This window comes from Microcebus murinus, chromosome 11, assembly GCF_040939455.1.
Source record: "Microcebus murinus isolate Inina chromosome 11, M.murinus_Inina_mat1.0, whole genome shotgun sequence".
In the NCBI taxonomy this organism is placed as follows: Eukaryota; Metazoa; Chordata; class Mammalia; order Primates; family Cheirogaleidae; genus Microcebus; species Microcebus murinus.
In genome coordinates this window covers 70053163-70071282 of record NC_134114.1, presented here as the reverse complement: position 1 = coordinate 70071282, position 18120 = coordinate 70053163, and the positions used below count along the sequence as shown (strand labels likewise).

The 18120-nt window shown below is 37.3% G+C and overlaps 1 protein-coding gene across 7 annotated transcripts in view; it reads left to right on the top strand.

The window, feature by feature from the left end:
- The window catches only part of MCTP1 (multiple C2 and transmembrane domain containing 1), a 496961-nt gene that overhangs the window by 411320 nt on the left and 67521 nt on the right, over positions 1–18120 (top strand). For all 7 annotated transcript variants that reach the window (XM_076008188.1, XM_020290177.2, XM_076008190.1 and 4 more), the window contains one exon: positions 15706–15759. In XM_076008188.1, coding sequence (XP_075864303.1) covers positions 15706–15759 — 54 coding nt within the window. The remainder of the gene's footprint in view (positions 1–15705; positions 15760–18120) is intronic.

Here is an 18120-nt window from a genome sequence, read left to right as displayed (position 1 = left end):
TCCATGGTAACATGCATGGCAAGTCTTTCCCCAGGAACCACTTTCTAAGTGTCCGAAGCCTTGCACGGAATCCCAGATATCTCCAAATTCCTTCCTATAAGGTACCCAGTAACCTCTCAAGAATTGGTGCCCCCATTAATCTCAGAAGCATTTGTGACCAGGAGAGCTACCTTCCAATCCCCCAGATGAGCACAGGAGGAGTAAATCAAAGCTGAGAATGCTTCATATTAGTGAATAAAGGTTTTGAATTTCCTTGACACACAAAATCTCTTCAAGCAGTGTTTTTTAATTACACTTTAAAAGAACATTCATTTTTACTGTCATGATATTCCTCCCACACAACAATCTCAGTTACCTAATCAATGGAGGCATTAAAAGACTGAAGAGTGGGGCAGATCAATGAAATCACTCTCTGACTCATGATATGACTATGACACAAATTGAGACAAAGTCTGCCTTGCCAAAATACTTTAGTAAATACTGAAATGTTTAGTTAGTTCCCCTGAGTGGCAAAATACTTGATTCTTCTTTTCCTTTTTAGAATAGTACTGGATATTGTTTCTCTTTGGAACTGTTCCAGTTAAGCCCAGAGCACTTATCTCTAGAAATAAAGCTTATAAGGGGAAAATTTCCTTTGTCACCACAAATGCTGTTGATTGAACAACTGGGGATGGTCCACCAAAGGTACATTTTGGTTGTTTGACCTGAGTTTCTGTAAGTCAAACACATTTATTGTTTTCATAGCCAGTGCTCAGTTCCAATGAAGTCTGTGGTAGATTATTTGAAAACATATAATATTGAATAGGTGAAATATTCCTAATGAGATCTAAAGAGGCTGGACAAAGTCAAGCTGAGAGAGGAGAGGACTCTATATGCAAAACACGTTGAATGTACAGTCAGACCCTCTTTACTTCAATAGAGTTTTATCATTCACTGATAGCAACATAGACCACAAGTTTCCTGTGTTTGCATCTCAGTACCAAAAAAGACCACATACTCAGTGCTCTTAACAGAAGCAGCACTGAGTCATACAGCCTGTAAACACATCTAAAAATGGATGATCACTCTTTTCTTCTTCGTGCTTATTTCAACAGCAATTTTCTCAATTTTTTCAGAAGGTCATTAGCTTACAAAAATCAAAGGAAGATGATGAAAAGAACCAGACCTTTAGTTTTCCAGCACAATCTCTACATAAAGAAGTAGAAATCAATAGCCAATCAGATGTCAGAAGAAAAGTTCATCCCCCTCTCGAAGCTGTTCACCAACTGCTTCGCCTTGCTAGACCATCACTCCCTGTACAGAGTGGTGTCCTAATGTATGGACAACCGTCACATCATCAGGCTCTGGCCATGGACCAATGGGATTTCCACATTTTCTCCACTCATCCCAAGTCCCTCCACCACAACCACCATACCACCATCCCCTCCCTCCCAGCAGAGGACCAGGCCTTCTACTTTGCATATTTTCTGAAAATTCCAGCCCTAAAGCCCTATGCATTTGTCCCCAAGTTAGAGTTGCCGGATTTAGCAAATAAGAACACAAGTGCCCAATTAAATTGGAATTTCAGATAACAACAGGATATACTTATATTAAATAATATTCATTATTTATCTGAAATTCCAATTTAACTGGATGTCCTATATTTATCTGGCAACTTTATCCCAGTCACACCTAGTATTCTTATCTCAAGACCTAGACGAAGGTGATCATTCTGGAATAAAGTTCTGATTGTGTTATTGTGCTAAGTTGGCGGTTCTCCAACATCTTCAAGCATGGCATAGAAGACCCCTCATAAACAGCCCCCACCCAAACCATAGCTTTAGCTTTACCCCCCCCCCCCCGTATTCCAGGAAGATTGTTTATGTGTTTTGGGGGGGGTTGGTTTGCTTTTGTTTGTTTATTTTGGAGTGTGCAATGTTTATTGAGCAAAAGGTGGGAGTAGTAGATCAGAAATAGAAATAAAACAGACCATGCCATGCTCTTTTGTCATCTCTTTCTTCTGGACAACTGTTCACTACTTGGGAGAGCAGGAAACCATGGCACAGAGAGGCTATGCCATTTGGAAAAGCTCACACAGCACAGCTGGATGGGACCTTAGTTCTGACCGGTTTCCAGGCCTGTGTTCTCTGCGTCTCCTCCGAACCACCCATTCCACAGGCCCAGGGAAGGCAACCTCTTGGTCTTCATGACACAGCTAGAAAGGAGGGAAGAAAGGAAGGCTCCCTCTCCCTTTGGATAGATGGGGAAACTGAGGGCCAGAATAAGACAGTAACCTCAGCAGAACTAGGCGCTATGTGGGACAGACGTGTGACCCAGAGAAGAGCAGCGTAGGCAGGGTCTTGAATTTAGTGGAGGCACAGTTACTCCGTCAGCTTCACAGCTGCCTGGCAGTCATGTGACCACTGTGGACAGATGTGTAGCTTGGCTGGCGTGCTTGAAGTCCTTGCCTCAGGCATGACACATGAAGGGTTTGAGGTTCAAGTGCAATGCATGGTGGCTCTGCAGCTGTGGAAGCTGGCAAAGACACAGGTGCAGTTGGGTAGCTATTGCCCTGGTGAGGGAGGGCCTCTTCTGGGGTGCATTGCTCTGGGGCGGGCTCCAGGGCCACTCTTCCAGCTGCACCATGCACTTGTAGGGGACCTGGTTGGTGTCATGAGCAGGTCACCACCCCACCACAGGGGTCAAAGCCCCACAGCTGAGAAAGGGGTTGGAGGAGGGGCCTTCCACCTTGGGGAAAAGAAGAGCTTTGAAAGGTGGTAGGGCCATGGCCTCTGGAGAGGAGGACTAAGGGTGGGGTGGCCCCCAAAACAGCAGGAGCATCTAGAGCAGAGTATATTTGTAATTTCTCAAATATCCTATACACTTTTTCTATGCTTTCTACTCTTTAAAATATGTTCACAAAAAACATGTTTCTTGCTTATCACACATTTTGTTCTTTACAAAAATTGAACCACATTGAACCCACTGTTAGCTTACTACTTTTTACTTTCTGCAAACTATCTAAAGGTATCCCTCATATTACTGAAAAAAATCTTCCACTGCATTGTTTTGAATGGATGCATAATTTTCACTATATGAATACTATATTTTTCTTAATTAAACACTGTTTTCAGAAATGTTTGTTTCAAATATTTTTGCCCTCTCAATGCTATAAAGAAAGTCCTAAACAAATCTTTGGGCATCTTTCTGTTAATGTCTTTTGGCAAAGTCCTTGAGTTAGGACTTTGGGTGGGAGTATTTGCATTTTGAAGATTTTTGGTAGTTATACTAATTTGACACCCATTAAGGTTTTAACATTTTATACATTGGTGCCTGGGTAATGACTAATTATCATGTCTTCTGAAAAGCTGTCCGTAACTTCCCCCTCTCAGCCTGGCCACTAGCCTACCCCTACCAACTCATACTCTAAAAGGTTAAGCGAGTCCACTCCTCAGAATTTCCATGTCCTTCTTTGTCATAAATTTGTTGCAGATGCTGCCTAAGTGTCTATTTTAGGCCTGACATAAGTTATTTGAAACCCAGTTGTACCCCATCACTTTTGGCTAATTAAAACTTGCCCTCCCTGTGTGGTTATTTGTGGTGTAGCCCACCTGGTCCTTGTCTGACTCCAAACCAAACACACCCACAGCTGCATGATAAAACCTAATGGTCTACACCAGCATGGAGTTAGTAAGTTCCCCCTTCACAGGTTTTCTGTAGGCAAGAGATGATGCCCATGGGCCTTAATAAAGGCATGGTCCCATAGGTCCTCTTTCGTGCCCCAACTACTAGTTGGGGATCTCTCTAGAGCTCTCTGCTGCCTCCAGACTTGGTCTCCTATGGGCACCCCTAACCTCTATGGGACCAGTAAGTAATAAATTTCTTCCATTTTATGCATTTGGGGTTCACTGCTTCATTGTTTCTCACCTGACCAACAGACCTGACCCTAACTTTCTCCTGGTCAGTGCTCTCCTAGAAAGTGGCTATCTTGGCTTATGGTCACTTTCAAGAGGACCTCCATACCAAATTAAAAAGAAACCATAACAATAAAAATCACAACACTCGTACTATAACAATTGGCTCACTGTGGATCTTTCTCACCAGCCTATGATTGTTCTAATTGTATCCTCCATTTGTTTAATCCCAGCACAGAGCAAAATGTCTCAGATAAAGCAGCATAATAGTTGCTAAAACAAGTTTGATCAATGAATAAATATTTTAGTCCAATCTTTCTTTCCAAATCAAAAATTGCCTAGTTTTTATGCATCATTATTTTCATTCAACAAAATTTTATTGAACATTTTCAAGAACCAACAGTGCTAGCTGTTGCTCAAAGGTGATTAGGGCATGCTCCTTGCCCCGGACAGTCTGTGGTCTAGTGAGGGAACCAAACTACTAAATCAAATATGTGAATATAATTGGTGCAGTGATAGAGATCTGTATATGGTATGCAGAATGTGCAGACAAAAGGCATTTAGATCATCCTGCAGGGGTGTGTGTGTATGTGTGTGTTGACTATGTAAAGAAAAGGGGGTTAAATATCTCTCTCTGGCCATAGTTCTTCACTCCTCAGTCTGTCTCTTTCATTTAGTAACTCCATGTTTGCCTTCAATACTTGTTGAGCTTATTGGCTGTCCTTTTACTCAATTCTCAGACTGTGGTTGAGCTTAAAATTGGAAAGATGAAATTGTAGACTAGTGGAAGATGAGTATTACCAGTGTGCGACATGTCAGTTCATATAAAGAAAGATGTAAAGGAAAACACTTCTACTTTTAGGTCAGTTTACAAAAGACCCTCCTCGGCTGGACGCGGTGGCTCATACCTGTAATCCTAGCACTCTGGAGGCCGAGGCGGGCAGATTGCTCAAGGTCAGGAGTTTGAGACTAGCCTGAGCAAGAGCAAGACCCCGTCTCTACTAAAAATAGAAAGAAATTATCTGGACAACTAAAAATATATAGAAAAATTAGCTGGGTATGGTGGCACATACCTGTAGTCCCAGCTATTCGGGAGGCTGAGGCAGGAGGATCGCTTGAGCCTAGGAGTTTGAGGTTGATGTGAGCTAGGCTGACACCATGGCACTGCAGCCTGGGCAACACAGTGAAACTCTGTCTCAAAAAAAATAAAAATAAAAATAAAAAGAGACCCTCCTCACTGGAAAGCACACTTCTTGCTTTAAATCTATTAAGACTCAGAAGAGACTTAGAGTTTAAAGTTAGTGGTAGTTGCTATAGAGGATGTTTACAGTTACTCATATTTTAGCCCCCACTGTCTTCTTCCTGAATTCTCCCCACCTGCTCAGATTCTCCAGAGATGCATATGAGAATGTAATGGGGCAAAAAGGTACTCTTAGTTCTTATAGAAGAGTTCTCCCCTGAAACCTGGCTTCTTTTCTAGCAAATCAATTGTTTTGGTAAGTTTGAAGGAAACTTGAAGGTCTTGCACCAATAAATGTCTGAGTTGTTTTTTTTTTTATTTGAGCCCCAGCTGACCCCTGGAGCCCCAGAGAGTCATTGAAAAGCCAACTCACTATGCTCCCCTCAAAGCCTTCCATGGAGCCAAAGAATTCACTTTCTGATGGTTCTCCACAGCACCCAACCCAAGTATCTATCCATGTGTCAGCTGAGTGGTTTTATCATTTCTGTTCTACTTCCAAAAAAATCAGCCCCCACATTGTTTTCTCTAATTGAGAATTGAGACTCAGGAGAGGAGATAAAAAGGATACCCACAGTTTTGGTCTCAGGGTGAATGTGTTGTCCTACCTATTTGTGGTGACTTCCTGTCCTTCCTAAATAATTTTGTACTCTCCTCTTGATAGCCGAAGCTCTTAGAAACATTATGGTGAGGGAGGTAGGACGGTGGGGCCAACCTTCTGGCTGACTTGTGACCTTGTAACTAGTTTGCTTTGATCCTTATGCTCTGTGTGGCGGGTGGTGGTGGAAGGGGGTTTCACACAATATTCGTGGAGACTTACTGTTCCTGGTGCAAAAAGGTGACAAGAAATTACAAGACCTCAGTTAACAAACTAAAAGTGGAATCTAAATGACACAGCTTTATCTGCTTGTGGAAAATGTTTAAAAATCAGAACTATTATTGGGAGTTTAATAACTCAGAATATTAATTTTATAAGCATGATATGAGATAACATTTGTCAAAAGCGTAACTGTAAGGCGTCTACCATCCTGTATATAGAACTGGAGCAATACGCTTCAGTGACCAAACACCTTCAAAGACATTTTCTGTCATTTGTTATCAAATTTACTTCTTCATGAAAAAAAAAATAACTATTATACACTATCACTTTTTTTCAAAAATAACTGAATTTTCTAGTAACATTGCTTAAGTAAGAGAAAAGTCAGGTCACTTAAAAAAATATAAAAGATCCCAAATGAATTATCCTCCCATGGGCAATAGCAATAGCATCTTAAAAATAAGTTTAACCACTACACCCTTCCAAGTGGTAGAAGTTAAGAGCCCAAACTTTGACGTTATGAAGACCTGGTATTAAATTTCAAACCTCCTGCTTGTTAGCTATACAAATTTATTCATTCCCTAGGCCTCAATTTTGTTATCAATAATATGGGGACAATAGCTATCTGTTGGGGTCTTATGAGGATTTAAGAGACAATTACAATGTGTTTAGCAAATAGCAAGTGCTCAATGAATGACACCTGAGCACCTTACCATGTATAAAACAGGGCTGTAATCCTAGCTCTTGGGAGGCCGAGGCGGGCGGATTGCTCAAGGTCAGGAGTTCAAAACCAGCCTGAGCAAGAGCGAGACCCCGTCTCTACTATAAATAGAAAGAAATTAATTGGCCAACTGATATATATATATAAAAAAAAAATTAGCCGGGCATGGTGGCACATGCCTGTAGTCCCAGCTACTCGGGAGGCTGAGGCAGGAGGATCGCTTGAGCCCAGGAGTTTGAGGTTGCTGTGAGCTAGGCTGACGCCACCGCACTCACTCTAGCCTGGACAACAAAGCGAGACTCTGTCTCAAAAAAAAAAAAAAAAACAGGGCAAGCCAGTGTGAGTATTATGGGGGTATAGACATTATATAAGTCACTACCCCTCTTGAAAAGTTCCCTTGTAAGTCCTATTGAAACAGATGGTTTTCCATGGCCATTAGTCATTCTTCTTGGTTTTCAGCTTAAAGATAATATAGCATTGCCACAGTGAGATTTCCTGTGTCCATAATCCCATTGCCATGGATATGGAATTCCCACAAATATAAAAAAACATATATCAATTTTTAAAAGCATATGAAGAAATTTGAGCAAGAGTAATCTTTAACAGATTAAAACTCCTTGATAACTGAAATTTACAGAAATACCCTAAGTATTATGCCACTTTTCCGGTCATATTCATAGATATTTGAAAGAACTATCTTTCTTGATTATTATGGTACAAATCTCCACCATGCACAATGTATAAAGGCAAAGGCAGGCAGTACCCTGAGCAAAGAACAGGGCGTTTTACTGAAACCATCATTGAATCCAAAAGCGAAATACTGCTTTCTAACAGGCTTGCTCAGGATGTCGGGTAAGAGGAGGGGAAAGGTAAACCTACACCAGCATACCAGGCCTGGAGACAGGGACTAATTTTAATAAATCAGAATGGAACATGAAAATGTCAACTTAATCAAGCATTTAAATTTTATTAATCAAGCCTAATTTTTATGAGTGCAAATAATCACTGAAGCTGGACAAATTTGTTCTCGATTGCATCAGAAACATAATTTTAATATTTAATGGACTGATGAATTTAAATGGAGAATTATCTTTATGAAACATGCTCTTCATAATTTGCCATTAAATGAGAAATAAAAAAAATCAACATAAATCTTACATAAAGGTTATTTAACTAAATGTTGGTACTATAAATATTATAAATGCATTATACACTAATTTAGCAATCACACAGTACACTACATAAAGCAGAAATGATAAGTAGACCAGGCAGGCTTTTCCTAGAATATAGAGCTCTGTGTTATATTGTAGGAAGCTCATGATATAATGGTTCGGAGGTTTTGTGTGAGGTTTCGTGAACATTCTTTTCATTCAGGCTTTTATGCTACAATTCGCCATTCACCACAGACAGTCTTTTCAGTCCAAATGTAGGTCTAAACCCACTAGGACTTTCTTTTGTGAGGTGATTATTCTTTATATAAAAAGATAAAAAACATTTTATCATTATTATTTATAGAAAAGGGATATAAGAAAAGAACTGGTTTTCTGACTATATGATTTTTTTTTTTTTTTACATTCAAAACATGCTCCATTTTTAAAGTTAAATTTTCTGACATGTTCTCAGGTCTTTAAAATATTCCAGGTGAAAAAAAAAAGAAGAAAAAGAGAATTCAAATTAGTGTTAGAATATTTTTCTCTGCAAATGAATACCCATTCCACTCACCCTGTCCATGATCTGCAACAAACAAATTACTTAAAATAGGGAGATGCTGTGAATTTTTATAAAAAGTGAATCAAACCTAACAGGTCACTGTGGTCCAAAAGTTTGCTAACATCAATCTCCAAGATAAATGTTTTAAAATGTGTTTTTTTTTTTTTTCCAAATTCTATTCTTTAATGATCTCTGATGCTCCCAAAGTGTAGTATTTTCCTATTATACATGTACTAAAATATGCATTTATCTGAAAAAGAACTTGCCTATTGCAGTTTTCATGTTCCCAAACATATCTGCTGGGGTTGGAGCAAACTGTGTTTAGGAGAAGATGGCAGGACATGGTACTCTTAAGAAGTCCACAGTAGCTCCCCTTTCTTTCTTTACAGAAAATATTTTCAATAGATAATATGGACCTTTCATTAGACACTTAAAAATTTCTAAGGTTGTTTAGAAAGTTGGAAGCATTTAAAATTGTGCCTCTTTTGTTAAAAAGTTGTGGTTCTGGAATGGAAATTTGGCTGTAAATATAGAGTCCTAAGTATATAATTTTTTTATTTGACCTCTGTTTGTTATTAATATATAAAATAGGCCAGGAGCAGTGGCTCACGCCTGTAATACCAGCACTTCGGGAAGCTGAGGTGGGAAAATTGCTAGAGCCAAGAGTTCGAGGCTGCAGTGAACTGTGATCATGCCACTGCACTCCAGCCTGGGTGACACAGCAAGACTCCATCTCTAAAAACTATTAATGTGTGTGTGTGTGTGTGTGTGTGTGTGTGTGTGTGTGTGTGTGTGTGTGCGTGTGTGTATTTGCTTTGTCTCTAAAAATACATATGTGTATATATAAATATTTTGCTTTGAAAATATTCAATTTTATAAAATAGATGAGTGGTAAGTCTAGCTATCTTTTAATTTTACTTGCGAAGCACATTAAACAACTCAATTTTAGGGAGCCTTTTGTATACATTTTTTTAACCTGACAAATAATATAGTTTCAGGAAAGCATTATTATTTAAGAAGCACATTCTAGGTTAATAGTTGACCTATTTTTTTCCTACCCAATGGAATTAATATGCAATATCCTAAGACACCAAGATTAGAATTTTCCTGCAAGCAAAAAGTACAATACATTGTAAAGCCTTTAGATGGAGACATAGTTCAAATAAACACTAGAATTCTGATCACAGTGCTTTGTGTCAGTATAAGAATGAACATTTTAAAATACAGAGAAGGAAATGTGAAAAGAAATTTATTTAAGATGCTTGTACTGATTATAGAATTAATATTAGTTATTGTTTAGCCTCTCTTAATGGAAGGTCTTTTCTGCATATTAAGCTGACACTTAAGAAAATAAAATGTTACATACTCTTGGCCAGTAAAGTAAATTTACTGTCTTTGCATCTTACATCAAAGCATATTATAAGAATGCTATTGTTGATGATACAGAATACAGGCTTATATAATCAGTAGCATGCATCAAAAGTCATCTGATAGTCACATTAAAGCCACATTTCCTATTAAGAATCAGACTAAATTACAACATGGCACTTTTTAGAATGAGCCAAGGAAATGCATTCTGCAAGGAGAAATAATTGTGTTTGAGCGTCCCTGAAAAAACCAGGAAGTCTTTTAGCAGTACGTACTAATGCTTTTCTTTTTAGTCTGCCTTCTTTTGTATTGCAATATATTCAGCCTCACTGGAAAGCCTATCACACTAATTATTATTACATCTACCGGTTCAGTTATCTTGATGACTACCGTAGCTGAAATACTCCAAGGTCAAATCCTTAATAGCGTGAATCAAACTAAGCAGCCATCATACATGCAGTTGCTTTAGAGATATACTGGATGAAACAGTGTATCTCAGACCTGTTTGAGTCTTATTACTCTTACAAACATGGAGTAAATTCATGCACTTTCCTTCTCAAAAATCTTGTGAGAAGCAGTTGTCCTGTTGTAAAAATGTCTGCATAAGCACCCCTCTAAAGATCTCATTGACCACAAAATCTTCAGCCTGGCCTCTGTACTTTCCAGTGACCTGAAATCATCTTAATGGTTATATGTATCTTCCCAATCCACAGACATTCCATAATTTCATATTATGCCTACACATATGAGTGATAAATCCATTGGCATGCAAATGCACGTTCTTGATTTACACACAATGGTATAAATGAACTCCAGACCATGTTGAAGAATACCACTCTCCCCCAAATTCTTCCATATCTCTAGGGTGGAAATAGGCGTTGAGTTTGTAATGTATCCAAATATAAGCATCTGTACACATTTGGATGTTCTATGAATATGAAACTAAATGTGAAACTTCTTTCTTTTGTGTCAATTTTCTTTAACATTTTAACATCACAGTTGCACATCTGGACAGCAGTGATTTCTTCTTTAAATGTGTTGCGTTTTTATAGACCATGTTTGAGGAAAGCAATTTGGGTTGTACAACTATTCATTCTGAACATAGTAAAACATCCATTTAATTCAAAGATTATTTCTAAGGAAAAGAAGTAAACATACTAAAGAAACTGGAGTATGTCAGCATCGGCTTTCAAGAGGTTTTGGCTTCACAGTACTCAATACTTATCTTACAAGGTTAACATAACCAAGATTCTTTTTGTTTAAAGGGATTTAAATAAGTGGAAGATTTTCTTCCTAGGGAAATTATAATGTGAAGTGTTCCATGAATTAGCCCCTCTCCTCATTTTAAACATGTACCCTAAATGGAGGTGTAAAAGCAATAGTATCTGCTGTCTCATGTTGATTTTAATGACGATTTATCCAAACTCACTTTTCCTCATTCTTTCATTGGTCTTCCTGTCACAGCATCCTTCTGGTCACCTCCCTTTATATATCATTGTCTGGAGGAATAATTCCAAACATGCTGTTATATTTTTTATTCAGATAGCAACATTGTTACTAACATTTTCAGTCAAATAACATTTTATTTCCCTGCAAATCACAAAATGTCTGTGTTGGGTTACAATGAAAAGTCTTATAATATTAAAAGAGCTCCTCTACGGACCATATGAGTTCTATAGAGTCTATAGATACACTTTTGTTTCATTTTTAAAATACACAGCCAGATATTATATTTTATGTTAATAACAAATGTTCAGCAAAGATTGACTATGGATGGAGAAATATTATGCTTTTAAAAATAATGTTATTTGCTTATTCTTTGGCTGTAAAGTAGCGGGCATGCTGCATTTGGGGCTGTCCATGTGTGTTTTTTAAAATGTCATCTTTATTAGTATTACATTCAAGGAATAGTACCAAGAATCAGTTTCTTTCAAGACCTTCCTCCAGTGTGTGGCATATAAGTCTGACGAGCGACATTACAGAAGGTCATGTCACTTTTAACTGCTTGCATTACATCTTTCTGATTTCCCTAGTGCCCTTCCTTTGTTTGATTAATACTACTTGCTTTCAAACAAGGTATCAGAAAGCATAATTTGGAAGTAGAATTCTAGAGCCGATCTGAGATATTCCCCCTTAAGAAAAAAGAGAAAAGAGGAAAAATCTAACTTTGTAAATGTATCTTTTCTACCACCTGCGTTTTTTTGTCACTTTTCATTTTTTTCCCCCTCAAAAAGATCCTACATATATGTCGCTATTAAATTATTGCTAACAACTGTTTGGCCAATTGGACTTTGTATACTTGAAGACAAAACTAGGTAGTGCTTATTTGCTTTTATTTGAAGAGGAAAGAGCTGGAAATTGAGACTAGGACTTCTTTATTTTATTTGTTTTTCTTAGTTAAGTATTAAACTCCAGCACTCCCATTCTAAATAGCAGGTGTTATTCGAGTTCTCTGGGAAGGGTTGCAATTTTGTGCAGTCATTAAATGCACTTCGGTGGGATACATACAGTTTGTTTTTAAGAGCTCAGTTTGCAGTTTCCACATTCATTGCATTTGGCGAAGCTCATTCATGTCTTAAAGCACAGCTCAGCTTCTGAGACACTCTTGTCTTCAAAGCCATCCACCTCACTGGACCATTAAAACCTGAAGATTAGTTGTGAAAGCATTGTTTTAATTTGGAATCTTGACCCACATCTTTGCCTGTGCCCCTATATTTTTTTCTTAGTGTCAGTGAAAACATGAGTCAGAATTTTGTATGACATTAAGAAAACAGAATGTTTTGCCCAAGAAAAAAAAATATATATAAAATTAATATATATAATATATTAATATAATAATATATTAAATATATATAAAATTAATGTTAAAGATATTAAGTTGGTGTTATTTTATTTTTGTTAATAGCTAACATTTTTGAGTACTTTGATACAGGAACTACCCTAAGCACTTTATATATTATCTCACTGGATCGTTAACACTATGGGGTATGTGCTGTTATCATCTCCATTTTCTAAGGCACCTTAAGCTTCACGTGAGCAAAATGTAATAGTGGGATACATTGTGAAGCAGCTTAAAGGCATCAATAGGAAACCATCTATATTATAAACCCTCACTTGCAGATGTTTATGATGTCACATTAAGAAGGAACCGGAGGGTGGAAGAGCCCTCACTAGATCTCTAAAACACGACACAAAGGCCTCTCACTAACACAACACTTTTCTGCCAAATGTAAGAGCAAATGGTTATATTGGGTAGTTCTGGCTGCACATTTGTGGAGCAATTGTGCGTAGCCAATTACCCACTGTGCAGAGTAAGAACAGTTTGGGTTTTGCAAATGAAGAGCCTGATTCCGAAGGCCTCTTTGAGTCATACTTGAACATAAGAGCCACAGCTGATTTGTAAAATGTGTAAATGAAGCTAGTGGTTTGTTTTATGGTTCAATCCTATCTTGGGTTTTTGAAAATTAATTTGGAGAGTGTAGAGATCCCCAAATCTTAAAGGTTAATTATTCATGGATTTTATTTCCAGGAAAATGTTTGAAAGCATTTTGAATATCTGCTTTCGTTAATCTGCATCCTTGATTAGGTGTAAGTCTTTCCAGGTGAACTAAATCAGTTCTGTGAGCTAAAGGATAGGCACTTCACCCAAAAGTGTATTCAAAGATATGAAGGATAGATGACACATTCATCTATTCACTCACTCAATCAACCAATATTTCCTAAGCATCTGTTGTGTACCTTATCATCTGCTAGGCACAATCCCACACCATCCTGCCTTCATAGCACCTGCAGTATGATAAGTACTGAAGAGAGAAGGTGTATAATACATTCTTAATTATAACGAGCTTATAACATTGTTTGAGTTTATTCATAGAAGTGAAACTATAGTATTCATTTTATTTTCCTTGACATATTTGATATGACTCTGCATGGGTAATTTTAGCAAAAAAAAATTATTTCATTTAAATCTAAACCTTCAAAGATAATTTTATTGAAGGGTACAAAATAATAATTATTTTTAAAAATTTCATGAAGTTAGGTGAATTGATACAACACAATGTACCAAAACAGTGTAGCTTCTTTTCTGTTTTAAACCTCCAACATGAATAGCCCCATTTAGAATAGCCTGGCGTGTATCACCTCAATTATACATTGTTGCTGTTGTTGTCTTTATATTTGTGTTGCGAGTGCCTCAGATTTGAGGAAGCTAAGTCAACATAAAGATGATCTGATAGCCTCTATTTAATTCCACTGGATTGTAAGCCACCTAAGGACTGATAGGAATAGAGATTAAGTATTTGTGGGTTATTTATCTTTGTTTTCCCGCATTACCTACCACTGTATGACTTGGATAAAAGCGTTTATAATAAATGCTTATGGAGTGGCTGAATATAGTCCGAATGTCAAGAGTCTATCTTTCTTGTTGAGGCTGAATTGCTTTATATGTCCCAAAGTAAGTGTAAGCTCTCATCAGATATCAGAAACCACATATTGTGCTACTATGATTCTTTTGAAATGCTGACTGTCCGAATGAAAGACCACAAACTTCTACCATTTAATAGAAGATTTAAAGGATGATATTAATTTAAGAACACTCTCACAGGTTGTCAGACACTTTGGATTATATATTGGTTCATGAGACCTGGACGTTTGTGTTTGGGCTGTTCTTTTAAATCAACTAATCCTTTTAGAATATTTGGGAAAAATTATTAGGAATAACTGAGAGTTCCAGCATGTTATCTCAATTTGTATAACTCTTTGCATAATACAGTCTTGGCTATTGAAGTTTTCACTCATAGAATATTCCTGTTTGTATCAAAAAGCCACGTGAAAACAGGGCTAGGTGTTTCTATCCTCTAAGTTATGAGCTTTGGGAGAAAGGTTTAAAAATATTTGATAACCATTATTCTATTGAGTCTGTTTAGAGATACAGGATTAGAGAACACCACACAAATTTAGAAACAATATGAAATATCATAAATTCCATAAGTTGTGACTTACTTGAATAACAACCCCATCCCAAACTTTTTAAAATTTTTGTTTTAACGGAGTGCACATGTGTATGTTCGTGTGAGTAAAACCATTTTAAAAACCTGAAATGGAGTGAAGTCCCATCAAGGCAAAGGGAAATTATTTGGCAAATCCCAAATGACTGTTCCATTCTGCTGAAGTAGGTGAACTAGGAGCCACTAAAAAAAAAAATGCTTGTATGCATATCCACCTGCAGAGGTTATACATATGTTATATGCATTTGATTTATCTAGAATACATTTCTAACTGCAATAATATCCACCTTCATTATATAATCCTTGTTTAAAAATCTCAGGATTAAAATGAGGGTTTCAGATAATCCACAAAAATCAAAAAATAATTGAGATAATCAAGACTTGACGTTTATACATAAGAATTGAAATTTGAGCCACAATATAATACAATCTGAACTATTTAATCAGGAAAAAAATAAAAATAAAAATAAAATTTGATCCATAAAAGATTTGCTTTATGCCATAAACCACCAACATGAATCAATTAACAGACATAGTTTTTTATCTTAGAGTTTGGTGAAAAGTAAATTAGAAATAGCAGAGCTGTTTGATGCTTAGTTATTGAGCTCTAAATTTAAAGTGCCTGATTAATATAGACAGGATGTGTAGAAAGGAAATTTCCTGATTTAAAGCATCCTCCAAATTAATGCTCGTTTACCCTATGCATATTTCAAATTCTTTAAGTTGTCACAAGACATTTTACGTAAATAGGGTTCTCCTGACTGAGAGTCAGTTCCCTGCTTTTAATCAATTAAAGGCAGAGCATTTTCCTAATCGCTATCTCTACATCAAATATTCCCTCTCAGTGCATCCGTTTCAAATGTTAATAAAGTTTTCACTTCCAAAAGGCTCAAAATGACAGAACAAAATTCTCTCCATTACAAGCACAAAACGACTTCTGTTTCTGTCTGCAGGTAATGGAGGACATGCTAGAGGACGAGGAAGAAGAAGATGACAAAGATGACAAGGTAATTATCTTTCCCAGCACTTGGGTACCTGGGGATGGGGAAATGTAGACATGACACTGTTTTCACAGACAGTTAAAAAAAGGAGTTGAAGTGTTTGAGTCCAGAAAATTGGACAGTGCTGTTTATCATCCTAACAATGCCACTGCATGTTGCAAAGAGGGAGAGAGGGCTATAAATCCTCTTCGCTTTTGTCCAGAGCTGGGTCAAATATTTTTCTGCCAGGAACAAAAAAAAAATATAATAATAATTCAGCTTGTCTGGAACTTGATAGCTCTCGTGAAGATAACAGCAGTGACGACTGTTTTTGAAGGGCAAAAATGTGTCCTATCTTGAGTATTACAAATCGAGCTACGCTCTGGGGGAAGAGGGGAGTGAAAAAAATAGCCTGTATGAGTTGAACATGGATATTGTCATCTGTAATTTTCGAAGAATTGCTCAGCAAAAGGACACGGGTATGCGGACTGCTCCAGAGGACATTTAAATAACCCCAATTCTCACTACCCTTGCCTGGGTTTGGAATGGCCCCATGGTTCCTCAGTCAGGAAAGCCAGGTCAGAGGCTTATGTTTCAATTGCTGGTTGGCTTGGGGGAGGTGACCACAGTAAATAACAGCTAGTTTCTGGGGCTGCTAGTTTCTGGGATTGGTTATCCCCTAAGGAGAGGGAACAACTGGAAGTAGGAATTAGAATGACCTTGCACCACTGCAGCAGTGGCTGGGGTTGGAAGTGCTGCTTTGTATAGCAAGGGTGGTGATGCTCTTGGTTACATGATCATCTCTGGGCATTTCCAGGCTTAAAATCTAAAACATCCTAGGGTGAGACTGGGAGAGAGGGAGAGATTACCATTCATTATTTCCACATTGTTCAGCATATAAAACCAGATTTTGGCCTTCACCAGAATCTGACTTGGGTTATAGTAAAGCAATGAAATTTTTTGAAGAAAGGAGAAAAATAGTGTATCTTAATTTATGCCCTTGACCTTTGATTCTGGTAGAGATGTACAGTTACATCCCAGTGTAAGAATTTGTGTGCTGGAAGCAAGCATTAGAAATGTCAAAAAAAAAAAAAATCACAGTGATTAGTTAATCCCCAAAATGATCTTTTTTTTTCCCTAACAAATATTCAATGCTTGAAGGAAAATGGAAACACACACACACACTTTCTCCCTTCTAATGCTATTTCAAAATTTTTAAATTGAGAGAGCTTTTATGTGAAATTTTTCTTCTGTGCATCATTTAGTCATTAGCGACATCATCAAACATAAACTAACAAAATCTCCTTCCTGCAAAAACACATATGTGCTTGTTTTTAATGTTAAATAACATGAGCATACACTTTTGGCAATAAATGATATGATTTATTGTTAAGGTCAGTTGTAGAGCTGTAGAGAGCTTGTATTTTAACTCAACATGCCAGCTCTGAATCATCATTTCTCTGCTGATAAACACTGAGCTGCCATCCATTTATGGCCATTTTCCCTTGCTTGTTGCTGCTTTATTATTAAAGCCACCATAAAGATCTGTCCCAGCAGCAGGCGTTGCCCCAGAAATGTTAATAAATGGAAACCCTTAGTGAAGTCTAGTACTTCAATGTCCCTGCTTGAAGTCAACCTATATTTTTTTTAGCCAGTTTGTTGATATTCTATACTTCTAATATCCCCTTTGTATGGTCATGTTTTAATAGAAAGGATGTTAGGCATCAAATAGAAAGGATGTTAGGAAACAAATAGATTCACCTGGCTAACAAGCTCACCAAAACATAGATGTCAAGTGGAACATGCCAGGGTGGAAACACCAAATCTCTGGAGTAACATCTATTGTAATCTAGTGTTTGGGTGTCTGAAATTGACACCCTGCTTCTAACACATTTTCAGATCTAGTTACCAAAGTTGATTGAAAGTGAGCACTTAAATTACGCAGTGAAGGGAACTGTATTCTCCTGTACGGGATGCCGACAAGCAGTGTTTTTTCCATGTGAAAGGATTGTGAGCTGATTTTCATAAATCCAACCCTCTCATTTGAGTGATGCATAAAGGAGGTTTTCTTCTTTTTTACTCGTCATGCAACTGATAGCATGAAAATCATATCTGAACCAAAAATCTCCAATGTAATAATTTACAATAGACTTTTAAGTGCTTGCATAATAGAGGGAAGAATCTTAGAGTGGACGTCTTGCAATATAAAGTTTTTACTATATGAAATGAAAATATGAAAGGATCTGCAAGTTTCCATTTACCACCTTCCATCTCTCGACTGGCTCTCTCAGCAGTAAATGTTTTAAGTCTTGGCTATCAGTGTGTCTGACTGCGAGAAGGGTAATTTCCTACTTTAAAAAATTCATTGGTTCCTCTATTTAAAGTTTG